The sequence below is a fragment of the Zasmidium cellare genome (assembly GCF_010093935.1).
Source record: "Zasmidium cellare ATCC 36951 unplaced genomic scaffold M409scaffold_56, whole genome shotgun sequence".
NCBI lineage: Eukaryota > Fungi > Ascomycota > Dothideomycetes > Mycosphaerellales > Mycosphaerellaceae > Zasmidium > Zasmidium cellare.
In genome coordinates this window covers 83,324-108,449 of record NW_022987000.1, presented here as the reverse complement: position 1 = coordinate 108,449, position 25,126 = coordinate 83,324, and the positions used below count along the sequence as shown (strand labels likewise).

General features: G+C 52.6%; 12 protein-coding genes across 12 annotated transcripts; 6 read left to right on the top strand and 6 right to left on the bottom strand.

The window, feature by feature from the left end:
• Window positions 1-149: 149 nt before the first annotated feature.
• M409DRAFT_29855 (uncharacterized protein) lies at window positions 150-1,271 on the bottom strand (the record flags this gene model as incomplete). The annotated part of the gene is made up of 1 exon (XM_033809656.1): window positions 150-1,271. The coding sequence occupies one exon, from the start codon at window positions 1,269-1,271 to the stop codon at window positions 150-152; it is 1,122 nt and encodes a 373-aa protein (XP_033660582.1).
• Window positions 1,272-1,879: 608 nt separating this feature from the next.
• M409DRAFT_70870 (uncharacterized protein) lies at window positions 1,880-3,400 on the bottom strand (the record flags this gene model as incomplete). Its single annotated transcript, XM_033818934.1, has 3 exons — window positions 1,880-2,109; window positions 2,171-3,202; window positions 3,259-3,400. 3 exons carry the CDS (start codon window positions 3,398-3,400, stop codon window positions 1,880-1,882), a joined length of 1,404 nt encoding a protein of 467 aa, XP_033660581.1.
• A 241-nt stretch (window positions 3,401-3,641) lies between these two features.
• M409DRAFT_29853 (uncharacterized protein) lies at window positions 3,642-3,995 on the top strand (the record flags this gene model as incomplete). Its single annotated transcript, XM_033809655.1, has 3 exons — window positions 3,642-3,755; window positions 3,818-3,887; window positions 3,952-3,995. The coding sequence occupies 3 exons, from the start codon at window positions 3,642-3,644 to the stop codon at window positions 3,993-3,995; spliced, it is 228 nt and encodes a 75-aa protein (XP_033660580.1).
• Window positions 3,996-4,404: 409 nt separating this feature from the next.
• M409DRAFT_29852 (uncharacterized protein) lies at window positions 4,405-5,004 on the bottom strand (the record flags this gene model as incomplete). The annotated part of the gene is made up of 1 exon (XM_033809654.1): window positions 4,405-5,004. The coding sequence occupies one exon, from the start codon at window positions 5,002-5,004 to the stop codon at window positions 4,405-4,407; it is 600 nt and encodes a 199-aa protein (XP_033660579.1).
• A 550-nt stretch (window positions 5,005-5,554) lies between these two features.
• Window positions 5,555-5,890, bottom strand: M409DRAFT_29851 (uncharacterized protein; the record flags this gene model as incomplete). Its single annotated transcript, XM_033809653.1, has 1 exon — window positions 5,555-5,890. One exon carries the CDS (start codon window positions 5,888-5,890, stop codon window positions 5,555-5,557), a length of 336 nt encoding a protein of 111 aa, XP_033660578.1.
• Window positions 5,891-6,157: 267 nt separating this feature from the next.
• Window positions 6,158-7,774, bottom strand: M409DRAFT_70868 (uncharacterized protein; the record flags this gene model as incomplete). The annotated part of the gene is made up of 4 exons (XM_033818933.1): window positions 6,158-6,183; window positions 6,261-7,518; window positions 7,571-7,696; window positions 7,748-7,774. 4 exons carry the CDS (start codon window positions 7,772-7,774, stop codon window positions 6,158-6,160), a joined length of 1,437 nt encoding a protein of 478 aa, XP_033660577.1.
• Window positions 7,775-8,272: 498 nt separating this feature from the next.
• On the top strand, window positions 8,273-12,432 carry M409DRAFT_70867 (uncharacterized protein; the record flags this gene model as incomplete). Its single annotated transcript, XM_033818932.1, has 3 exons — window positions 8,273-8,718; window positions 9,096-11,728; window positions 11,777-12,432. 3 exons carry the CDS (start codon window positions 8,273-8,275, stop codon window positions 12,430-12,432), a joined length of 3,735 nt encoding a protein of 1,244 aa, XP_033660576.1.
• A 381-nt stretch (window positions 12,433-12,813) lies between these two features.
• Window positions 12,814-13,933, bottom strand: M409DRAFT_60612 (uncharacterized protein; the record flags this gene model as incomplete). Its single annotated transcript, XM_033814535.1, has 2 exons — window positions 12,814-13,559; window positions 13,621-13,933. 2 exons carry the CDS (start codon window positions 13,931-13,933, stop codon window positions 12,814-12,816), a joined length of 1,059 nt encoding a protein of 352 aa, XP_033660575.1.
• A 1,045-nt stretch (window positions 13,934-14,978) lies between these two features.
• Window positions 14,979-16,013, top strand: M409DRAFT_29847 (uncharacterized protein; the record flags this gene model as incomplete). The annotated part of the gene is made up of 1 exon (XM_033809652.1): window positions 14,979-16,013. One exon carries the CDS (start codon window positions 14,979-14,981, stop codon window positions 16,011-16,013), a length of 1,035 nt encoding a protein of 344 aa, XP_033660574.1.
• Window positions 16,014-16,320: 307 nt separating this feature from the next.
• Window positions 16,321-18,502, top strand: M409DRAFT_70865 (uncharacterized protein; the record flags this gene model as incomplete). The annotated part of the gene is made up of 3 exons (XM_033818931.1): window positions 16,321-16,725; window positions 16,780-17,414; window positions 17,464-18,502. The coding sequence occupies 3 exons, from the start codon at window positions 16,321-16,323 to the stop codon at window positions 18,500-18,502; spliced, it is 2,079 nt and encodes a 692-aa protein (XP_033660573.1).
• A 422-nt stretch (window positions 18,503-18,924) lies between these two features.
• M409DRAFT_29845 (uncharacterized protein) lies at window positions 18,925-20,423 on the top strand (the record flags this gene model as incomplete). The annotated part of the gene is made up of 5 exons (XM_033809651.1): window positions 18,925-18,962; window positions 19,010-19,291; window positions 19,351-20,062; window positions 20,118-20,215; window positions 20,273-20,423. The coding sequence occupies 5 exons, from the start codon at window positions 18,925-18,927 to the stop codon at window positions 20,421-20,423; spliced, it is 1,281 nt and encodes a 426-aa protein (XP_033660572.1).
• Window positions 20,424-20,994: 571 nt separating this feature from the next.
• Window positions 20,995-24,802, top strand: M409DRAFT_29844 (uncharacterized protein; the record flags this gene model as incomplete). The annotated part of the gene is made up of 2 exons (XM_033809650.1): window positions 20,995-21,277; window positions 21,333-24,802. The coding sequence occupies 2 exons, from the start codon at window positions 20,995-20,997 to the stop codon at window positions 24,800-24,802; spliced, it is 3,753 nt and encodes a 1,250-aa protein (XP_033660571.1).
• Between the last annotated feature and the right edge of the window lie 324 nt (window positions 24,803-25,126).

The window sequence follows — 25,126 nt, the reverse complement described above, 5'->3', positions numbered from 1 at the left end:
TTCATTTGGAGACCACTCCTATAGTCTGGATTTATGATCTCTGAGTGGGCATTTATCTTACATGAGCTTCTTCCTCAGCATATTGTTGTTCCAAGGTGCTGACCTTCAGCTTTCCAACCACTGTGTCCGTTCACTGCTTAGGCCACCGCTCAAGAAATCGTCCTCAACCACTTTCCAGCCCTCTTCGCCGCCTGCTGTGCCTCCTTCTCAAAACCCAACAAAGGACCAGCAAGGATCGTGTCATGCACAGAGTACTCCTCGATCTGCAACTCAACCTTGTTGCCCGCCACCGCCTTGAACTCCTCCGCAAGCTTCACATCGTCATGGAACAAAACCTCACATTCTCCAGTCGAGACATAGATCGGGACAGGGGTCCTGAAGGGGTTGCCGGTGAAGTGGATGTATGGGTCTTCCAGAGTGAGGCCGCTTCGTGGGCTGGGTCGGTACGTCAAGGCGCCCCATCTGCCGAACTCAGCGGTGATGTAGTCAGTGCTGACGTTAGGACTCGAGTTGAAGGCCTCGGTTGTGACGGAGCGGCCTGGGGAGACCCATGGAGACCAGAGGAGGGTGGCGAGTGGCGTGTCCAAACCGATGGAAGAGCCGTTCTCAGTCAGGTATTTAGTGAGCGAAAGAGCGAGATTGGCGCCAGCGCTGTCTCCCGAAAGGACGATCCTGTTTGCTGCGATGCCCTCCTTCTTGACGAGATAGGCATACGCGGAGATGGCATCCTGAAGAGCAGCAGGGAATTGGTTGCCTGGGTTCGAGGATAGACGGTACTGAGGGGCGAAGACGTGCGTGGCATCGGAGTTGGCGATCAACGTCTTTGCGGCGAAACCAGCATCCTTAGTGCGTCCGTCTCCGATCACGTATGCGCCTCCGTGGAAGTGGCAGATCACTATTCCAGGCTTGCCAGGTACTGACGGCTTCGCGGGATACCAGGTACCGCCAACAGCACCAGGGCGGATCTCAGGGTCAGATGCTGCGACCTTGACGTACAGTGCCTTGTCGGCTGGCTGTACAACCTCCCATCTCTCCTTCTCGGCCTGGGGAGCAAGGGAAAGAGGAGTCTTCATTTCGACCAGCGCGGCATTCCAGAGGAAGTTCTTGACGATTTGCACTTGGATACATTGCCTCAAAGACCACTTCGGATGTGGTCGCAAGAATGGAGGAATGTAATAGAGGATCCAGAGGGGGAATCTTGCCAGATTGATGGCCACCGCCAGAAGAGTCCAGATGCCCTTCACGGGCTGCATGGTGAGGATTCCCGGCATGTTGGTTGCAGAAGTGTAGGAGCAAGTGTTGAATGTGTGTTGGCAACAGTGAGGTCTGAGGGATCAGCTTATAGATTGTAAGGATGCTGTCCTAATTTGTGTCAGCCTGAAGACGTGATATGTCTGCCAATGAGCGGAGTCTGGAAGCTTTCTGTACGACCTCACCTCAGACAAGTCAACTCGTCCGAGGTGCCTCGGCTGGCGTCACCAACCAAACCACGTGCAGATGCGATAGCGACTCGATTCGTGCCTATTTGGTAGCCATTTCCGTCAAGCAAGAACTTATTGGTATTGTTAGCATGTTCTTGTCGTATGCATGCCTTCGTTGTCCTCAAGAAAAGAAAATATAGAGATTTCAAATTTGCTGGAATGATGCTCGGAAAGTCGAATGGGACAGCTGCGATCGATCAATTGTTCCCCACAGCCAATCCTCTCTCAGCAATTGCAGCGAGGGCAACCATATGGTGAGAACAGCATCCAGTCTTGAAGCCACAATGTAATCACGAAATGGTGGTAGTCACTGAGGCCGATTTTCGCTTTTTTCTATCCTCATTTAGCAGTACATGATACATACATATTCTGGGCGCACTCTTGATGCTGCCGCTTACTCATCTAGTCTTCACCTTTGGCTCCGCAGGCTTGCTGTAAAGCCAGAGCGCAACAAATACAATCCAGCCGCCGACAGTCACCCAGATGCCACTGATCCATGGCCAGGCGCCTGAAATGACGAACGATCTTGGCCATTCGTCGTGTGCGAAATGTCGTACGGTGACCGTACGCTTCTCTTCGACGTTGGTAAGGAAAGGTCGTCGGTATTCGACAAAAAAGTTGAAGATGCCTGCAATTTGACTCGTTAGTGGATGGTTTACGACATTATGTCCTCCATGACAGTAACGTACCGTGCTGGTCTGGCAGCTTGAACTCAGTCGTATAGATAGTGCTGTTGGCGGTCTGTGCTTTCGGCTGCAGGTTCAGTCTGTGGAAAGGTGACAGCATGCTGAACTCCAGCTGGAGACTGTCGCCCTCAGGTGGGGAGAATGGTGCCCAATGGTCAATCTCCCACTCTGAAAGTTCGATAGAGTAGTGCACATCGTTCTTGATGCAATAGATTTCGGGGTTCACATCGATCGACGCAACCTCGCTGGTATTGCTGATGCCCTTCTGCGATCCCTCATTGAGGTAATGCTGGATCTGTCCAACATTCAACACACCAAGCTCTTTGAATGTCCAGGCAGACAGCTTCTGCGCAAACGCCTTGTTGCTTGACTTTTCAGCCTTTGAGCCAGGGACTGGAAGCTGGACAGATGCACCGAACCATTTGTCTTCCAATGCTTCTGCGCTGCCCAGGACGGTGAAGCGAGCGCTGTTGCGGGCCTGGAACGCCGAGACAATGTTGATCTGAGAGCCAGTCGCGAATGGATCTTCGACACTCTCGCCTTCCTCCTTGGGGTTGTAGACGTATGCTGTTGATGGCGCCTTCACCACCGAAGCGAGCAGCGGAGAAGCGTTACCCAAGACTTGTCCAACAGCCCGTGGGAAAGCAATCAAGCCATCCACGCTGAAGTAATTCTTGACGCCCTGCTTCAACACTGGGCTTGGGAGTAAGACCACTTCATGCTTCTCAGCCGCGCTCTTAGAATCGTAGTTGAAGTGATCAACGACCAAGCTCGTCCTGTCAGCCGGCAGGTTGATGTCCAATTCGAGTAGCAGACTGCTGATCGCGCTAGGGACGCTCTGTTCACCAGAGAGTGCGAGAAGGATGTTGGAGCCGCCGTTGACAAAGTCGACGAGGAGGTTCGGGGTGAGAGCTGGGCCCAGTCCTTTCGCTCTGACGGGGAGGAGTAGTAGGTGGGAGTACGCTGGTTCGCCGTGGAGGAAGAGGGAGAGGGAGGCGTCTTTTGGCGATCGGTACGTTATTTGAAAGCCTCTGTCTGTACCATGTGTCAACACATCGTTGTCTTCATCCAATGTCTCGTGATAGCCTTACTCTCAAGGTCGGTCCAGAACTGCGAGTACTTGCCCTTGTCGGCCTCATCTTCGATCACAACCAGCAGCTTGCTGCCGGAAGCTGACAAGGCCGACACAAACGACAAGAGGCCTAATAGCAGGCCCAACAACGGTAATCTCATCTTGACAATGGATTGACCAAAAGGTGTCTCTGATCAACTGAGCATTGAAAGCTAATGGCTACGTTGTCACTTGCCAAGCCGCGTCGACCCTGCAGCTCTGCGGAGACCGCCCGCTCTCTCCCGAACCTTAATCGGCCAGTCAAGCGACCTCACCTGTCCATTGGGCACATCTGCATCACCAAACACACGATTGACCACCACTTTCCTTCTACGATTCCACGAGACCGCGACGAGCTTCAACATGGCGCCTGTGTCATTCTGGTCAGCACCCGGCAGCTATATTCACTGGGCAGCGCGCGCAAAACCTGCCATCTTCTGGTCGATTGTCGTTGGCAGCATGGGACCTGTTTTCCTGGTGCGTAGTGGAGGAACAGAGCTTTGGGAGGAAGGTCAAGAGCTGATATGATTTTGCAACAGGTCGTTGTACCACCGATTCGAGAGCGACTAGGCGACAAGAAGAGACCGCAAATCCCTCTCACATATCCAAGTACGTAAACCATTTGGTGTGGAAGTGCGCAGCCAAGGTCAGCTAACCTGAATACTCGCCGCAGTCCCAAGAGGACCCCGACAAATACCTTCCGGCTACGACGACTGAGCTACGAACGAGCGAGCAGAGCGGCATAGCAAGATGCGAACGGAGTTATGAGGCGCTTTATTAAGGTCAGGGAGCTGCATTGAAAGAGAGTGTACATATGTGGAGAATGTCAAGAATCAGAAGACGTGCTGTAGTTCAGGGCTTCATCAATTGCTTCAAGGTGTTATGACTTTTGCATCCCATGCACCGGTAGAGCGCGCGGCTAAGAAGCCCCTGGATGCCCGCAATGGATGCGTGTTTGACGCCAGCTCTCCCTCTTGATATCAAGAGATGGACACGCCCAAGACCAATTCTCTGGCTGAATTCCACCTTCAGTAGGCTGACAGTCATAGCTTCATCGTCCCCAAGCTTCTCTACTGTGGCACAGGCCCTTTTTTGAACTCCTCCAGCCTCCAATTCGATGGTCTCATCAGCTCCTCACCACCTCCATCACCTGCCAGACCATACCCGCAGAGATCAACACCAGAAGCGCAATCCCAAACGCCACGAACACCACCAAGCGACTTCGGCGATGGCAGACGAAGAGAACAGCCCAGAGCACCGAGTCAATTGGCGGGTACGGATCCACCACCCACCAAGACGGCGTCAAAATGTGCCATGCAGCCGCGAGCGCCCCGATGAGCATGACGTTCAACATCATCAGGGTATAGACCAGAGAGAGAAGCAGGAATCCAACCAGCACCTGTCGCCCAATACGCCTCATCAACCCCGGCGAAGCTGGCCAACTCCCACTACCGAGCCGCAGCTGTGCGCGAAGCTCAAGAAGCTCGAGGTGTTGACGCTGGAGACACTCGTTCTGCTCCATCAATGCGCCCTCCAGTTGCTCGCCAACACCAAGACGCTCGCCGGTGACTTTGTCGAGCACTTCCCATATCTCCTTCTGCTCTCGCAGTTTCGCCGTTCGGATGTCGAGGTATTGTCCATAGCAGTCCTCGAGTTGTGCGCTTTCCTTGCGGAGGTTGGCTTCTCGGTCGCGCATGTAGTTGTTGTAGTATTGTGAGGGATCCATGTGGAAGAAATGGTGTGGTTGTTGTATGCTTGGGACAAAGTAACACTGGAAGTTCGATGTAGTGTAGTGTTTTGTTTTGTTGTACTGTGTTGTGCTGTATTTTGTTGATGTGTCGATGTGTGCTGAGAAGCGGCGGGAGGTGGAGTTTCGAATGAGGAAGCCTCGTTTGTCAAACAAATGAGTAAGCTTTCTGACCTCCTAATGTGAATGTTGCGTTTGCATGTGACGGATGTGACGGTCACGGTAAAAAATCACGTCTACGATGTGACTGCCGCTTTCACACACTATGTTGTGACCGTTGTGGTGTCGCCCAGGAAATAGGCGGCTTTTCCAAAATGTGTGCGACGATCCAGGGGTGGAATCTCTGCAAATTGACTGTGTATTCAGTCGACCGTAAAAGCAGTGATGAGGTTGATTCCGAGCTTGGCGAGCTCGAGAAAGAGAACACGAACCAAATACAGATGGCGAGAGACCTGTCGTTGCTATCGCCGCTCGAGTCGCTCTCGGTCCTCATTAATCACACGTCGGTGGCGGGAACGTGATCTTAAAATCAGTGTCGAGGCTCCTGTTTCTTGAGCTGCTTCCGTCTCTCGACTCCCTGTACCAGCTCCTCTTTCTGCAGTCTCTTCAATTGCTTCTGTGCCTCGAGCTTTATCAGCTTATCGACGTGAACCTCCTGATAACACCTTTCCGCCTCTCGTCTGTTCAACTCGATCAAGACCGATTGGAACTGAAGCGCAATCGTGAGCGCCTCTTCGAGACCTTCGCGAGATTTAGCTTGTCCGAGAGCGCGATTGATTTCGTTCTCGATTTTGATTGCTCGCCGACGAGTCTCCTCCAATCGTTCGTAGTGGCGGTCGGCTTGGGAGTCCTCGGAGGCGCTCATGTTGCGCTTTGGTGGTGAGTGTGTCTTTGTGTGAGGTCAAGGGCAGTGTGGTGGGGTCGATAGAGAAAGATGAAGTCCTGAAGAACCAAAGAGTACATCTGTCGGCCTATGTGGAGTGGTGCCTGCGAAGATGAGATGTGTCTTCCACGACTTCACCTAGTGAAGTAACAGATTACCACGTGACGATGGTGGCCGGATTCAGGCGTAACGACTCACCCAAAGCATGTGTTACGGAGAATATCACTGGCGACTCGAAGCCCGTGATTCTCAGTTCTCATACGCATTCGGCAATACTGTCATGTACCGTTAGGTTGAATCTTCGAGGCGTCCGGCTCGGCAGTTGGACCTTGCTCTTCGCCGAGCTTTTCACCCTTTTCCTTCTTCGCTCTCTCCTTCTCTCTCGCACTCTTCTTGATATCATCCCATTTACTCTTGTACTGCTTCAGCGTCTTCTCTTGCTTCGCTGCCAGATTCTGCAGTCTAGTCCGCTCCTCAGTCTGCTGCTCCAACTGCTGCTCGAGCTGTCTCAATCGCTCAGCCAGCGCAGGATCGGAGCCTCCTCCCTGCTGTCCTCCTTGAGTACCGATACTTGCCATGCTTTGAGTAAGAGCAGCCATGGATGCGTCCTGCGCATGTGATTCGAAATCCGCCAGGCGGGTGGCAAGCTTCTCCAAGGTCGCCTTCAGAGTGGCGTTTTGTAACTCCAGCTCCTCGTGAGTAGCGTTCTTCCCAAACGAGTTCCTGCCTCCTTGCGATGAATGTCGACTATGGCGAGGTGAAGGCGGGGCTTGGGCTTCTCGTGCATCTACGAAAGCCTCCTCGTCATCTTCATCGATGCCTCCAAGTTGCTGTTGCTGTGCTTTTGCAATATCCGCATACGAGTATGTCCCTCCACCTGTCTGTACCACATAAAAGCTCTCGGCTGGTCCGAATGCGTGGCCCTGCATTCCTCGTTGGCGATGGTCATCCTCGATGGCGTCCAGGGCGGCTTTGGAGAATATCTTCTTCACGTCCGGATCGTTGCTGGCGCTAACAGTCTTCTTGGTGAGCTTCTGTTTGTTCTGTTCCGCCTGGGCATCTTCAGCGGTAAGAGGCAGTCCAGCATATGCCAGGACCGAGGACAGCTTTGACATCGTCCCAGTCGTGAGGTTGCTGTAGAAACTCGCAAAAGCGGCATCGTCTTCCTGCTTCTTGGCTTTCTTTGCTGTGGACAAGTTCTGACTGTCTACGATTGATGGTGGTATCTTGGGTGGCGGAGGACCAGGCTTGCTGCGACGATGCGATTCCGGCGACAACTGCCTCGCTCTCGCTTGAGCTGCCGCAGAGGGTGGGTTCCTGCCTGCTTGTGGAATTCCTCGTCGAGATGCAATGTCTCTGGCCAAAGACGGCGAAGAGTCTCTCGTCTGGCTACCAAAACGGGCTGCGGCGAGTGCGCCTGTGGTAGACTTCGATCGTGAAGATTGTGAGGGGGCTTTCTGAGGTTGTGCGAAGTCGTGTCTTGACACTGCTGGATCCTGTGATTTCGTGTCCTCGGTCTGAGACTCCGGCTCACTTGGAGAGTCTTGTGTCCTGATGATATTGGCAAGTTTGAGGTGTTGCTCTTCGAGGAGTCTCAGTATTCGAAGTGCCTGCGTCATGATCAGAGATGGACAAATGCTTGTCATTCATCACTGGCTATACCTCGTGATCGTTTGAGCCCCTCGATGCTTTGGCGAAGTTCAAGGCTGCGTTCTGATGTTCTTCTGCAGCTTCACTCATCCGCATCTGATCAGTCTCAACTGCCGCCTTCCGTGCATGCGCGTGCGCCTGTGATGACAGATCAGCTCCTACTTTGAAAACTTTCCCATCAAGACGTACAGAAGTCAACGGTGCGAGTTCAGCCATGGTGTTGTTGTCGTATCATAGGTGGAATTTATTTAATGTATGTTTTTTTGACGAGGTGAGGTGCGATGGTCACCTGTCGTTTAGGTTCACGTGGGCACTGCCGTTTTGGGGATCGCGTGGCGGCAGCAGCTTGGCGATGGGAAGTTTAAATGGCAGCTCCGCTCATGATGCATTGCTCCGCTGACGTTGATTGTTTCTCTTGTTTCACTGCCAGGATCCTTGAACACGTTTCGTTGCATTGGACGTCTTGAACAACTCATCTTTCCTTTGTGTTAGCAGGATCTCGCGACCTCATCTATTCGCATCGATATCGGAGCTGGAATCCTTCGAGGAAGTGCTGGCCACGCCCGAGGTTCGCAGCACACAACCAGCTTCCATCCACATTCTTCACGCGACACCCTGCCACGGGCGCAACACAAGCACCGGATCGATATGGGACACATTCTCACGGGTGCACGACATACGAGTCTATGATCCAGCCATAGAATACAGCACTCGATGGCAGACGTCGGCGCGCCGCCACGCGGGGCCTTGTCCAAGCTACGGCGCTCCAAGGACAAAGCAATCGGCAATGTGTCAACCACTTCATTACCTGGAACTTCGGGAGAAAGCGACGATGGCCCAGCCAATGCGACCGACAAAGACGGCCTACGTGCGTCAATGGAAAATGCGATCGATAAGGTCCGAGGAAGCTCTCGAAGGCGGTCTGTGGACGACAGGCCAAAGACCGAAGACGGGCAACCACGAAAGCTTTCTACATTGGTATCAAAAGCGAAACGGAAAGTTCGAAAAGGCGACCGCGACGCAGATCTCAGCCAAACCACGAGCCTCGAATCTGGTACGGATCTTGCACTGGCAGGCAACCGTTCCGAGTCGTCTCTGCTCTTTGACGAGAGCGGCCACAGTAGTCTGTTGACGGACGACGAGCGGACAGACGGCGATGGGTAAGTGCTTTTCTCTTGCATCTCGGAGACTCGTACTCGGTTTCGCAGTCTCACTTTCAGGCACACGAGGCTTTGCAGCGATGTATTACCAGGGTGGAGCTGGTTCTCTGAGGCGGGTACGACCGCTGGCACGCGGTGCAGGATGCAAGCTCCACGCGCTTGGAGCGCATCTTGATGTCAGCTTCAACGCCACTACGATTCGCTGCGCTCCGGACAGCACTCCAGGCTTCAGCCTCCGTACCACTGTCGTCCCGTCTTGGTGCTCAGAGTACAGTACACCTGCATTGGCCGGTCCAGCAGGTCTTGTTCGACGCTGCCGCGTGCTGTTGATTGTGTGTTGCATTCCTGCCTGCCTCGAATTAACCAACTTTGCGCAGAAAGCCTGTACGGCCCTCACTCTCGCCTCATCAATCGCACGCCGGATACTTGACCTTCTCATCGCCTGAGATCAACGCCCAGACAAGCGCTGTGATCCCAGGATCTGAACTTGTCACATCGCCTGAGTCCGAATCCATAGCCGACCCCCTCGCCAACGCCAGCATCCCCCAGATCGTGGAGCCTCTCGACAGCGGGGACCACGGCCCTACACCACCTATACCTGATCGCAGCCCTTCGCCTTCCAATAAGCTACGTGGTCCTTTCACATTATCCCGTAAGAAATCGAGCGACGACGGTGCCAAGAGTTCCGCAGGCGGAAGTGGAGGGTTAGGCGGGCTGTTCAAGTCGTCCAGCCGGAGAAACAGTCTGAGCAAGGGATTAGGTAGCGACTCGCAGCAGCAAAAGACTGAACAAGTCAACACTGGTCCAAAAGGCGAAGAGATTCAAGACTCTGCCAGCCAAGACCGGCCCGAGACCCCGAAGCCGCGTGGCAGACCCATCGATACCTCAATACCATTGACACCTCCAAACCTCATCGAGACGCCGACTACGTTAGTCACTCCGCCGACACCGACCGACCCCGGTATAGCGACATTCCCTCGTGACCCCAAGTCTCCACAAAGAGCTTCGCCATCGCGCCCTTTGAGCTCCGTCGAAAGCATCAGACATCGCCGAGCCCAATCCGGGAACCTGCCCAGCAAACTGTCGACCTCGATCAACGCGCCTCTCACCCCCACTGTTGAGGAGGCTAAGACTCCAGGTGGGACATTGACGCAGCCTCCAAATAGCGCGGCAAGTTTCTTCTCGTCTGTCTTTTCAGTCGCACAGAAAGCCGGCAACTCCTTTGGCAGCTTCAATAGCTTCACATTACAAAATCAGAAGAGCAAGCCCATAAGCGGTGTACAAACCGGAACTGAGGGAGGTGAAGAGGTGATACCGGGTGTCGAGAGCAGACCCGCGACAGGCGCTGGAGAAGAGAAGAAGCAACTTGCGGTGGAGACGCTTGGGAAGGGAAACCTTAGCTTGAGCCATCTCGGCATATCAGAAGCTCAAGAGACCTCCCCAATGAGCTCCACTATAGAATTGCAGCAAAATGGACAAGCTGAAGGCCAACAGTCCAGGAAAGCGGAAGAGGAGGCGGCTGCACGTGCCGTGTCGTCTGCTTATGAGAAGCCGATAGCTGCAGTGGTGAGCCAAGCCACAGGCAGACCATCATCGATAGCTTCCAATGAGCGACTGACGCTCAACGGTGACCAGACCCCGCCTCGGCCCCCAAACGAACAGGACAGTAACCTCAGTGGGATGAAACGATCGGGTAGTGTTCGAAGTAAACTGAGCGGACGGCGAAAGCACCGTGGGAGCTCAGCAACTGCAGGTACAAGCAACTCAATTGCTGCCGCGCTACGAGATACGACCACTGGACTTGCAAATCCAGCCGTACATGGGATTGGCCACAGACTTACCGGGTTCGCCGTGGCGAGCAGTAAGAGGAACAAGGAGTTTCACCAGTTGTTCAGGAGTGTTCCGGAGGACGACTACCTGATAGAAGACTACAGTGCTGCATTGCAGAGAGACATTCTGTTGCACGGCAGGCTGTATGTCTCAGAAGGCCACGTCTGCTTCTCCAGCAACATCCTTGGATGGGTGACGAATCTTGTCATTAGTTTTGACGAGATTGTGTCAGTGGAGAAGAAGAGCACGGCAGTTATCTTTCCCAATGCACTGGTAATATCGACACTTCACGCCCGGAACACATTCGCCAGTTTCGTGGCTCGAGATTCGACGTATGAGCTCCTGATAGGAATCTGGAAGATCAGCCATCCGAATCTGAAAAGTTCACTGAACGGGGTCACATTGGATGATGCTGGGACTGGCGACAAGACCGAAGTCGCGGAACCTGAAGGCTCTGAAGATGACACCGATGAAGGGACTGAAGACGAGGTCTACGACGAAGACGCCGATGACGACGCTGGTAGCTTCACCGACGGAGGTATGGCGGCTAGTCTGGCAGAAAGCGAGGCCGGTGACAATGCTCTTAGTCGAAAGACGTCTGCCGCTCCCTTGTCGTCGCCTCCAACTAATGGTCTAGGCTCGAAAGGTCTCGAATCTGCAGATGCTGTCGTGACAGCCGCGGCTCTGAGCAGCGAGTTCCCTGGCGCACCGACACACGAGCCTACGCAATGTACTGAGACTGCCGAGCACTACGATCGCCCGCTGACTGACACAATAATACCTGCACCCCTAGGTAAAGTCTATTCCATGATGTTCGGCCCAGCATCTGGAGCTTTCATGAAGAAATGGCTTGTCGAGGATCAAAAGTCGCGAGATCTGAATTACGCTGATGACAAGACGGGACTGGATAACGATCACCGAGAGTTCACTTTCGATTACATCAAGCCGATCAATGCACCTGTCGGGCCCAAGCAAACAAAGTGCATTACGACGAACACGCTCAAGGCATTCGACCTTGAGAAGGCCGTTAGCGTGGACTGCAGCACGGCAACGCCGGATGTTCCGAGCGGCAACGTCTTTACCACAAAGACGCGGTATTGCTTGATGTGGGGTCCGAACAACTCGACGAGGATGATCGCCACATGTACGGTGGAGTGGACAGGCAAGAGCTGGCTCAAAGGTAGGATATCGCAAGATTAGCGTGCGGGACAAGACTAATTCTTTGTAGGTCCTATTGAGAAGGGCGCCGAACAAGGTCAGCAAGAATACATCAAAGCCATCACGGCATCTTTGAAGGCTGCCGTCACCACGAAACCTCCTGTCAAGGGACTACCGAGAAAAGGCAAGCGGAAGGGAAAGCAAGGCCCAGTGTTCGATGCGGAAGAAGCAGTCACACAGCGCGAAGCACAGATCGAGCAAGACAAGCTGGCGAAGAAATGGGGATTTCTGGAGCCAGTGCACCAAATTGTTGGTCCAATCATCGACATTGTCCGACCTTTCATAACGAGCCAGGTCGTCATTGCAGTGCTGTTTGTGTTGCTGGCTTACTCTTGGCTCGTGCCCGCACGCGGACCTGCAGCTGGTGTCTCATATCCTGGCTATACACCGCCCGAGCGGATCGCCGCCTACGAAGAGATCTGGCGTCGCGAAGAAAGTGCACTTTGGGACTGGCTGGAAGACCGAACCGGGCTTACGGATGGCGTGCCTCTCGGTGCTGGCGTCAGACATCGAGAGCGGCAGAAGGTCATGGCTAGGAAGCTGGACGACGAAGTGAGCATGTCGGAGCGACAGATGGATGAGCAGATTCGAACGACCGAAGAGAAGCTCGCGGGGCTGAAGGAGGCTGTGGAGAAGAGGAAAAGTAAGGCCAAGAAGGCTGCGTGATTCGCGGTTTCTGCTTGCCCGGCTGTGTTGTGGTGTGTTGTCTTTTTGACAAGGACATGAGTTCACGAGCGTTAGTGAGCGTTCTCGTTTGTTGCTGAGCTGCTACGGCGATTTTTTGTTGCTTTAGAGATGGATTAGAGAAGACGACATGGAGAGTTGTATGAGCACATCGTGCCCGACTCCTCAAGCCTCTGTTTTAATCTCGCTTCTTCCCATTGAGGACAGTCCGCAGTGTAAGCAGGGGAGCCGAAGCTAACAGAATACGGGGTGGTGCGACGAAAGGAGACGACGAAGCGCGTTTTGCAATCGACTCTGGGTATCTACGCAGTCTCCCTTCTACACGACCCTAACACACCTCATTTCTTTTACGACTGGCGATTGTCAAGCAGGTCGCACACCCGCACTCTCCCAACTCTTCCCATATGTATCGAAATGGGACAGCATATCGAAGCTTCGCCACCATCTAAGATTGTACTTCGACTGGGGTTCGCTCGTCAGATAACTCAGCAACAGGGGCCTGTTGCATAGCCGCCGGCGGCGGCGGCCACATGTATTCGAATTCTTCGTTTCCGGCGCGTACCCGTTCATTGAAGGGTGAAGGTTTCCCGGGGCGACCTGCGTGGCGATGGTTGGATCATGGCTTGCAACGCGAGAAGCGGATTCGTTTTGCGATGGACCTGGCGATGTGTCGTTTCCTCTGTGGGCGTGCTTGGTCTCGATGTAGGAATGTGCTTCTTGACTGTCGCGGTCTTTTGCCCGTTCTTTTCGAAGGGATAGGAAGAGCCAGATGCATGTTGCGAGGGCGATGAGGAGTGGGACACCGAGACCAACGCCGACGCCGATGATTGCGCCTTCAGAGACGGTGTTGCTATCTTCGCGGTCGGTTGGGACGGTGCCGTTTGATGTCGATTCCGTCACAGCGCCTGCGATTGCCTGTCTGGAATCGTAGACATCATACAGCATCGAGGCATTGACGTGACCCGTCAGAGTTGGATCGTTCCAGTTGAGCTTGTTGTCCCCTAGCTTGCCATTGGAGCAGCAATCTCTGTTTTCCGAATCGTCCACCGCCGTGCAGCATAGGTTCAAGTCTTGACAGAAAGACAGCATTGCTGTCCCCCCTCTGTTGACTGTAGTTCATCATCAGTAAATACTTGTTCCGCAAATACGCGGCATGCGAGAAAGACGCACCATTCTGGCAGTTCTGGACACACTGCGTACTGCCCCAATCTTGGTCGGTACAGGCCCCTCGGTATACCACGCCAACCTCAGTACTGAAGCAGAAGCCGTTTGAGAAGCAGGGGTCGATGTGTGGCCATCCAGCAGAGTAACAACATGCCGCCGTCTTGGTTCCGTTGGCTCCTGGGCATTGTACGTAGTCTTGTGCTGGACCCCCGTCTCGAAAGTAGCATGCCCGGCTGTCCTGCGGCGAGGCTGTGTTGCTAACAGTGAGAATAGCGACGAGGTAGAAGGTGAGCGTGCTCCATCTTTTCGGTAGTGACATGGTTGTGTGTCACTGTGTGATGAAAATGCAAGTCAACACTAGGACTCAGTCTGAAGAACGGATCGGCGATAGAAGGACAACAAGAAATCCAACAAGGCGAGCTGTTCCACTGTTAACGACGAGAGACTATGTCCGGGTACCTGAAGTTGCAGGGGTTAGGGCAGTGTATTTGCATCACTTCGCGATAACCCGAGCTGATAGACACGGATGCAGAGGCCCCCAAATGTTTGACAGGTTGTACATCCTGCCACATGGCTTGCATGCCACGATCGTCTATTACTGTGCCGCGTGCGGTCGCGCATGCAATGATGGAATGTGCTACATCTATGCCGTAGCTGGGTTTATGGGTCCCTATTTGATGGGGCAGTCTAGCGTTACTGAACAGGCGATGTGGTCGCCGGAGAGTCGAAGGCAAGGCGAGATGAACAGTTCCAGATCGCAGTGCTACCATTGATGATTGGACAAGAGCCAGACGTTGGGGCTTCGATGAGGTCGTCCGTCTTCGGTTCGATGCACGATTGTATATGCCCTGGGCAGGTACGGTCGGTGTAGGATTGTAGCTGATCTGCAGGAGCTGAAGTCGACCCGCACGTCTCGCGCAATCACGTGTTGTTACGCACCGCTGTGACCTGGACGCCAACGAGTCAAAGCATGCAGATTACACGTAAGAATCTTAAGTAGTTGAAACCGAAATGTTGGATCACCCTAAACGTGGTGCACAACTTCTGCTCAAAAGGATAAACTCCCTGCACGTGACCGATCTCAATCAGGCTGGAGAGGTGGAATGCTTCCGCGGCTACTACCTGTTAGTCGTGTCTTCAATGTTGTGCACTGCACCGAATACCTTATCAATGCCATCGATTTGTAAACATATTCGGTATTACGCCAGCTTCCATTGCTGAACCTGGCATCAAGTCTGTAAGCAGCTGTGGCAGCTATAACCCTTCCTTTGTTCCGCTCACGCACTCCGAGTTTCTCTCCCATGCTCCAACGCGTCACGCAACTCACGAGGACCATCAAACCAGCTTCTAACCAAAGCCGCACGATGGCATCTAATGCACTCCCTACATCATGGCACTCCGGACCAGATGATTCATTCCACGGCAAGATCACAACAGATGGCCCGTTCAAGCCTGAGAAAGACCGCTACCATCTGTACATCGGCCTCTTCTGCCCTTTTGCTCATCGAGCGAACTTCGTCCTCCACCTCAAACAGCTCGACAAATACGCAGGCATCGAGACGAGCATCGTAAAGCCGTACCCCAAGGGTGACGATAAAGGGTGGCCAGGCTGGCGGTTTAATCACAAAGATGAGACGGAATATGATGGCGCTACAGAGGACAAGCTCTTCGGTAGTCAATTCATGCACGAGGTTTATTTCAAAGCGGATAAAGAGTACAAGGGACGGTACAGCGTGCCTGTACTTTGGGACAAGAAGCTCAACACGATTGTGAACAACGAGAGCCATGAGTTGATGCGGGATCTACAGCATGCTTTCGATGAACTATTGCCGAAAGAGCTGCGAGATATCACCCTCTATCCTGACGGATCGAGAAAAGAGATCGATCACTTAGGCGAACAGCTGCAGAAGGACCTGAACACGGGTGTCTACAAAGCAGGCTTTGCTCCGGATCAGAAGACATACGAGACCAACCTTCCACCAGTCTTCGCCATGGTCAACAAACTCGAAAAGGTCGCGCACAAGAGCGGCGGTCCATACATCCTAGGCAAACAAATGACTGAAGTCGACGTCCGCGTCTTCGCAACCATCATCCGCTTCGACACCGTCTACGTCCAGCACTTCAAATGCAACCTCGGTACGATTCGATACTCCTATCCGGTGCTGAAGAATTGGTTGAAGGGGATGTACTGGAATCATGAGGTTGCAAGAGTGACGACGGATTTCAGGCATATCAAGGAGAATTATACCAAGAGCCATTTTGATATCAACCCGAAGGCTATCACGCCGGTGGGACCTTGGCCGAGTATTGAGAAGGGATATGAAGAGAACTGGGGGAAGCTGAGGGTGGGTGAGATTGATATGCCAGAGGTGTTGGAGTATGAGAAGAAGTTGGGATAATTACAACAGTGCTGAGTGTCCAGGCAAAAGCTATGTGTAAAGCCATTGTCGAGCTCGGCTTTCGGAGTAGTTCGAGGCTGTATCATCTATTAGTAAGTCGGCCTTCTTTCGATTAAGGAAAGCAAAGCAAAGTTATGGGTCCAATATCAGCTAAGTAATGACGAGGCAGCTGGGCGGGAATCCTTCCGAGATGCGACTTCACCTTCTTTCGCAGACCTTACTCCACCTCCACCACTACTCGCGCGTCTTAACGCCGACACTCTTTCTCTAATCTCGTTTGCAAAATCGTCTTTTTCTTTCTTCAATAATGTCTTCTCCTCGGCCGACCCATCGCTCACGACAGCGGCGAGATCCCCCATCATGTCAGATGTGCCGCGTCAAGAAATTGAAATGCGATCGACAGCGACCTTGTTCGAATTGCAAAACTCGACGACTTTCTTGCAATTACAGTCGAGAGCTACCAGTTACACCGATGCCGGTAGCAGCCGACAACTACGACAGTGATTTGCAAGCCCAGAATCAGGCGTTGAGAGCTCGAGTTCTTCGACTGGAGAAGGCTGTGTTTGGAGATGGCTCTGCAGAAGATGTAGCGCCGAGACAAGCTGCAACGGATAGTTTATCGACTTTATCGGATCAAGGACGGTCCCACCAGAGCATCATCGGCGCTCATCGGCGGCCTAACAATGTTGGCACATGCAACGTGGATGCTGTCGTGAGAGAAGACGAAATCGAATTGTCGTTCGTCCTCTGCTAACGTTGTTCCAAGTCCCCTAATGTCTCCAACGAGCAGCTACAAGCATGCCTACGTTCGGCCGACGAACTCGCCTTCGATGCAGAGCATCAACGCAAGGCAGAAGACATTTCTCTTCCCACGCATGAAGTCGTGGCTGCGTGCCTGGACTTGTTTGAAGTCCATCTGGACGCTATCCAAGCCGTCATGCACCTTCCTAGCGTTCGAGAGATGGTCGACAAAGTCTACGTGGCCCAGAGCGCTGGGCTTCCCTTGAGCCCAGGATCTGTGGCTTTGATATTAGCCATATGTGCTTCTATGGGTGCGTGGGAACTTGAATGGGATTTCCTGTTCTCTGACCCGTCATTTGCCATGAAAGCATCATCTTTTATCACTCGAGAGGCTGTGTCCGCACTTGAGCATGCTCGCAGATCATCCCAGATCTCCGTCGAGGCGATACAAGCAACTATATTGCTGACTTTCCAGTTCTGCCACTTCGAGGGGCTATCTCCACATACACGACTGTTACACTCTAGCGCTTTCACGATGGCGCGCGAGCTTGGTCTACATCGGGTTGATGCTTCATCGGAGCCCTCAGTCTCAGCACAGAGAGACATAGTTGAGTTGGAAGTTGCAAGGAAAGTTTGGTGGCATCTTGCCTGCACCGATTGGTGAGTCGCCTGCGTGTTTCTGTAAGCAGGTTTTGGCTGACTGTTGCAGGCTCTTTGCTTACAATGGCGGACCACATGAGGGTGTCTACTCCATTCATCCACAGCACATGGCGGTAAAGCTACCTCGAAATATAAATCACGACGACCTCGCGATTCGAGATATGGCGTTCACACGATCTGACAAGGAGCCAACCATCATTTCTTTCCATCTTCAACGCATCAAGATCGCAGTCGTCTGTCGTGAAGTTATGGATGAGATCTGGAGCTCGCCTGTCATGCCTGATCCTGAGAAACTGGATTACGAAAAGATTGCAGCTCTGGACGCGAAGTTTCAAGAAATCATAAGCGGACTTCCACCCTTCCTTCAGCTCAACGCTGCAACATACCCTCTCACAGACAGCCCTGAGACTTGGCGTATGGCTGTTCAGCGAGCGACAATCAATCTCATGGTACATGCCCGCCGCTGCAAGCTTCATTTGCCGTTCTTGATTCACTACAAATCCGATCCCCGATACAAGCTTTCCAGGGACATATGCCTCAAGTCTGCCCGCAAGGTGTTCAAAGTTCGAGAAAGAGTGGAAGCTGAGGAGACTCCACAAGGATTTATGGCTTTCCTCAACCTCGGTGGGCAACTAAGCCATGTCTTCTACGCCTCCTTCGTACTGGTCATGGACCTCTGCGTCAACAAGAACAGTAACAACGAGAACCAGGTTGCAGAAGTCTACGATGCTATCAAAGTGATGCAAGAAGCGAAGACGTCTTCCAGGATCGCATCTACATGCTATGACTCTCTTATGGAGATCCTTCGGAAGCATCAGGTGAACTTACCTTCCCTCGAGATGGCAGTCGGGAAAATCAACAGCAAAGGCCAGCAGCGGATCCTGACCGATTTTCACGACGACAAATTTGGACACGTGCCGGAGCATCAGAGCAGTTCTACTACCACATACACTGACAGTGATCTGGACATGATCAACGGGGTCGATGCGTCAGGGGACATATGGCAGGACTATCTGTTCAATGGATCTTCGCTTGATCCACAGAACTGGGAAGCTGTTCTCAATGATCTAGGCATGCATATTGTCTGAACAGGTTGATCTATCGGGAAAGGGGCACTGCTTCCAACACGACGAGGTGATATCGGCCGAGGCTTGCCATGATCGTATTCGCCGCAAATCACACAACGGAGACAAGACCAGTATCTGCGAGCATTTATCAGCTGCTGCTCAAGAAGGCCTAATCGGTTCGTTCATGCTGCCGTATTGGAGAAGATCGTCGTCCGTGGCCCCGTGGGCCCATGGCTTTGCGCTCGCCCAACTCCGAAATTCGCGGCCCCACGGACTTTCCGATCAATACGCAAGGAGCAGACGAGCACTTCAATCATTGCAGACAATGTTCTCGTTGACTTAATACCTGTTCTGGAGACTTGTGGCATCCATCACAGTCTCAAATCATCGACATCATGGATGAGAAACCAGAACACGATTCGGCAAGCGCACAATCACACACAATGGACACAGAAGCCAGCCCCAAGATCTCTGAATTCAAGTACGGTCTTCTTCTAACATTCAGAACAATGGCTAACTGCTGAGCAGTGTACGATCGACATTGGTTCTCGCAGCCAGCGCCCTCGCCCTATTCTGCACCGCCGGCTTCATCAATGCGTTCGGAGTCTTCCAGACCTATTACACTGTACACTACCTCCCCCAAGAATCAGCCTTTGATATCGCCTGGATCGGATCCATGACCACGTTTTTGTTCTTCGGGCTGGGCTTTCCTGCTGGATTACTTTCGGATAAGACCAGTCCCATAGTACCCATCAGCATAGGTGCTGTATGCCAGGTTGTGGCTGTCTTCATGATATCGCTATGCAAGAAGTGAGTGCGAGGATAAGCCGCTGGTTGCAATATACACGAAGAGGGCTAATCAGCCACAGATACTACCAGTTCTTCCTGGCACAGGGTGTATTGCTAGGAATCGCAATGGCGCTCATCACGATTCCAACGACCTCTGTCGCACCACTGTACTTCCAACGTAACCGCGCCTTCGCACAGGGCATCTCAGTAGCTGGATCGTCTCTAGGCGGTGTCATTTGGCCGATCATGCTCGATCAGATGCTTAACGCTGATGGCGTCAGCTTTGGCTGGACAATCCGCAGTGTCGGCTTCCTGCAGCTGCTGTTTCTGGCGATTGTCATCGTTGGCGTTAGACGCCCGAAGACATTCAAAGCGCCTAAGAAAGATGTGGAAGATCAGACAGGGACGGTTGCAGGGTCAGAAGAAGAGAAAGACCAAGCCAAACAGCAGAAGCGCAAGCGTCTCGCGCATCTTCGGACGCCTTCTTTCATGTTCCTCTGCGGCGGTCTGGCTATCTTCTACTTTGGCTTCTTCGCGCCGTTCTTCTACGTCTCGACCTACGCCATCACGCTGGGGGTCTCCGAGAGCTTCTCGATTTACCTCATTGCGATCCTCAATGCAGCCTCATCGTTTGGTCGAATCCTGCCGGGTTTCATCGCCGACCGCGTTGGCCATTTCAATATCCTGGTGACTTCCATGTTCCTGTCGGCGATTGTTTGCTTCTGTTGGAAGGGAGTGGACAATGTTGCGGGTCTAGTGGTTTGGTCGGCAGTGTATGGTTTTGTGTCTGGGGTGAGTTGACGACAATCAGACATGCATTAACGAATTGCTGACACCTTTTGGTCAGGCTGTCCTCAGCCTTCAGATCGCATGCGCTTCCCTTGTGTCCACCAAGGAGACTATGGGCGCAGCTATTGGGATCGTGATGGGATCGATAGCATTAACGTAAGTTGATACCCAAAACACGATCTCATACAATCGAGCTGACGTAGTTGTCTGTAGTGCTCTCTTCGGCACTCCTATTGCTGGAGAACTTGTCAAGAGCGGATACCTGGCCCTGTCGATGTTCGCAGGCGCTACGATGCTTGTGGGTGCGGTGCTTGTGCTTTTTGCACGTCTTGGAAGGAGTCCCAAGCTGTTGGCGAAGGCTTGAAGATCTATCTGATTGCTTGCAATGACCACGTGAAGATGGCTTCGACCCTCGGTTGCATTTTGCTATGATGGTGAGATGGTTTTGTGACTTGTTGCGTGCTTCCATCTCAAGCAAACTACAAGTCTGGCCGTTGACGCCGTTTAATTAAAGCTGAGAGAAATCGAGGCCTCGAGACGAGGCTGCGGAATTTGTCCCGCGGAAGGGAACCTCACCACTCAATTCTGGTCCTGTAGCACAAGCACGAGTCTCAGAAATTACACAAGTCGACTCAACTACCATCAATAACATATACCATCCCTCATAATTTCAGGCTCTCACTGAGATGCCCTCAAGCATGAGATCGTTTGGAGGATGGACCAATGGAGGTAACTTTAAGGCAAACAGTTCGCGCGGGGCGTCGTGGCGTGCAGATTCAGCTGAACAGGTTGCCTCGTCGTGGGGTGTCGATATCGCCTGTCCAAGGACCTCTAACGGCAGGTTCTATCTCGTGTCGTCGTATCCGCACACCTGACATCAAAAGCTTCGCCGACCAATGCTCGCTCTTTGATGAGATCCCCCGGACAGCCGCGCCATGGTGAAACTCCGCAAGGAAGAGTACACTGTGTTCTGGATCTGCGCCTTGCCAATTCCAGAATGGCAAGCATCAAGAGAGCTGTTTGACGTGCAACACGAAGACGCCTCCCTCGGATCTATCGTCGTCAGCTACCAGTATGTGTTTGGGGAAATCAACGGCCACAATGTGGTCATGGGATGCCTCCCGGACGCCCAACCAGGCGTTGGTTCCGCAGCCTCCGTGGCTACAGAAATGCGTGCGGTCTTTCCATCCTTGCGCTTCGGAGTTCTTGTAGGAATTGGTATACTAGGAAGCACCTTGTGCTGGACCGATATCGAGATCTGACTGAGACATAGGAGGCGCTGTTCCCAGCAAGGACCATGATATTCGTCTAGGCGACGTCGTGGTCAGCCGAATCAACAAAGACGGTCGGCATGGCGGAGTAATACATTATGATTATGGCAAATACGTCCAAGGGGGCGAATTTCAGGAAACTGGAATGCTGAACAAGCCGCCAATAATCTTGTCCTCTGCACTAAGCAAGATCCGATCGGCTCCTCCTACCAGTAGCAAGTTCTACGAATACCTCGAGTCGTTTCAGAAGTGTGCAGACTACGCCCCGCAATTTTCGTCGCCACCAAAGCTGGACCAGCTTTTTGAGGCGACCTATGATCACCCTGCCAAGGAGTTGACTTGCAGCAATTGCAGCATTCACAAACTCGTGAGGCGACCTGAGAGAAAAGAGATGACGTGTAGCGAATGCAGTTCACAACGCATTCCGCAGCGACCGGGACGCTTGCGACATCCAGTCCATGTCCACTATGGAACGATAGCCTCGGGCAATCAAGTCATCAAAGATGCCCTCCGACGAGATCTTATCAAAAAGACCCATGAGGATGTGCTGTGTTTTGAAATGGAAGCAGCCGGCCTGATCGATCACTTACAGTGTATCGTCATCAGGGGAATCTCTGACTATTGTGATTCACACAAGAACAAGTCGTGGCAGCCCTTCGCCTCCGCCACTGCTGCTGCATGGGCGAAAGAGTTACTGCGGAACATCGCACCAGCAGACGTGGCAAAGCTTGACACCGTCGCGGAAACATCACAGGGGGCTGCACCAAAGACTACGATCATGCTGCCGTATGGAAGAGACAAGCATTTCGTGGGGCGCGAGGCTGTCTTCACAGAATTGGATCATGCCCTTGCCGACGATAGCGTGCACTCAAGAATTGGAGTTGTTGGCCTTGGAGGTGTCGGCAAGTCTCAAGTTGTGACTGAGTATGCCTACCGACTCCAACAAAGCCAGCCTAATACTTCCATTTTCTGGGTCCACGCAAGCAGTCGGGAGCGGTTTCGAAACGACTATCAATCTATTGCGACAAAGCTACAGCTACAAGGCTTTGACGACCTTAAAGCTGATCATCTGGGCATCGTTTTCGACTGGCTTCAAAGCCCTGCAAGCGGAAGATGGATGATGATACTCGACAACGCTGACTCAAAGGACCTTACTGCTAGTTGGCATTCGGCACTCTCAACGGACAACGACTTCACTATTCCGACGTATCTACCTAGGAAGGCTGGGAGCGCCGTCCTTGTGACATCTCGAGACAGCCAAGCTGCATTCGATCTTGTTGGCGACAAGGAGCGAATAATCAAATTGGAAGCCATGACTGAAGACGAAGCCGTGCAGCTTTTCCGGACGAAGACCAAGCTGCTAGAATGGGACCAGGTTCAAGCACATCGCCTTTCAGTGCAACTGGATTGCATACCCTTGGCGATAACCCAAGCCGCGGCGTACATCATGGCTCGCGAGAGAATGACCATTGCTGCGTACTTGGAGCTGTTCCAGCACGACGAAGAGCGCTTGCTGAGCACCAGTGAGAACGACCTGCGAAGAGACGTGAACATCCCAAACGCCGTCATCAAAACTTGGGAAATCTCATTTCATCAGATCCAGAGAATCGACGAGGCTGCAGTCGAACTGCTCTTTAGGATGTGCTTCCTAAGCAGAGAAGGCATGCCCGTATCAATGCTAGAGAAAGCTAGCTCCTCTCGCCAGCAATTTGATGAAGCTTTGGAAACCCTAATGCGGTTTTCTTTTGTCGATGCTCACTCGAACGAGCCCGAACTGCTCAAGATGCATCGCTTGGTTCAACGTGCGACAAAGACTTGGATTCAGATCAAGCACGAGTTATCTACCTGGTGTTTCGAGTCGCTCAAGCTAGTGTGGATAAAATACCCGGACGATGAGTTCAAGGATTGGGAGGCCTGTAAGCGTTTGGAGCCGCATGCCGAGAGCGTGGTCGAGTCATCTTTACAACATTGGCTGGAAGCTGCTCAATCGATTACAACACCTTTGCCTCTAGAATACAGTGTCAGCGCAACCCGCGGGAACTACGACACGCCTTATTCGCCCATGAATGCGCTGATGATGCGAGCTGGACTCCTTCTGAGACGAGCGAAGTATGCCCACCGACAGGCTCGTCTCACCAAAGCAATTGATATGGCCCAACGAGCAAAGAGCGACTCGGAATCAACTTTCGGCCATCATCATACCCATACACTGAGTATCGGTAGTTTTCTGGCAGTATCTTACCTCCACGCCGGCCAGTTGCAGCGCGCAGAGCGCTTGAGTGCAGAGATTGTCGAAGTACAAAGAGCTATTCATGGCGATGAACATCCCGACACTCTGATCACGCTATGTACTCTTGCAATGGCGCACCGTGAGCTCGAGAATCTTGACAAGGCCGAGGAGATTCTTACCAGCGTTATTTGGATGCACGAGTGCGGCCTAGTCACTGATGAGGAGTCCCTGGTCATGGCCAGGAACGATTTGGCTATCGTCTATGGCGACCAGGGTCAATGGAAGAAGAAGCAACACCTTGAGCAGGCAAATCTGCGCATTCTGTTGGCACGAAAAGGACGTCAGCATCCGGACACGCTGGGAATCCAGCACAATTTGGCTGTTTCAATGCTGAACCTGGGTCTTTACAAAGAAGCTGCGTCCCTATTTCAAAAGGTAGTAGAAGGCAAGACACAGGTATATGGCAAAGCCTACCCAGGAACGCTCATCAGCATGGGACATCTTGCGAACGCTTACTGGTGCCAAGATCGACAGTCTGAAGCGTACCGTCTCCAACAACGAATCCTGGATCAGCGTCAAGAGAGCAACCTTGCTGAGGACCATCCAACTGTGTTGAGATGTATGAGCGACGTGGCCCTCTACTACCACAATCAAGGTCGTTTGGAAGACTCGCATCGCTTGCAGCAGGAGGCATTCGTCTTGCACCAGAGAACTCTCGACGATGACGCTTGCGGGAAGCACATTAAGCAAGAAAGACAAGAGAGGTTTCTTGTTTGTCAAGAAAGGCTATCCACAGTCCTTTGGGGCCTGAACCGGTGCTGGGAAGCCAGGTCAATGCTGAAAAGCTGCCTCGAGAAGAGAGACAAAATCTTCGGCCACGATCATCCTTCCACCGTCCAATGCCGGGAGCATTTATCGAAATGGGTTTCCCAGCTTGAGCCAGAGCCAGATGTTTGGGGGGCTATTCTGAGAGTGAGAGAATCGCTTCTTGCTGAAAACCAAGCTGCCCGCCAAGAAAAGGAAGTGTCTACCAAAGCCCACGTCTGGAAAGCCATTCTTAGAGTCAGGGAATCGTTGCGCAGAGAGAGGCAGGCCACTGTCGTTTTGGATGCCAGTCCCCCAGCCATGGTTCTAAGCTCCGCCGAGAATTACATTGATGCGGACGTGGACGATGTGCACGAGGTACCTGTTCCGTTCGAGCTCTGGGAACCAGACTCCGAAGACGAGACTCGGGATGCATAGGACTAGCCAGCGGAGCATTCTGGGACGTCTCGCTCGAGGATCATGTAAACATGTTAGGAGTTTGGAAAGGGAGCTGTATGTGATTTTGAGATACCCCTCCCTGTCTTATCAGATTACGACGGAAAACGTACGACAAGGCAGTTGCACTTGCATGGTTGTTGCAAATGGGTAGCGATGAGTTTATAGTACTTATTGTAACTGCTGATTTCACTGTGAATGTTTGTTCAGTCTAATCGGCTCTTCGATAGTTAATCCAAAGTGTGAAAGTTCGATCAAGGCCAAAGGTCAAATTGTCTACTGCTCAGTGCGACCACCCCTATCGGA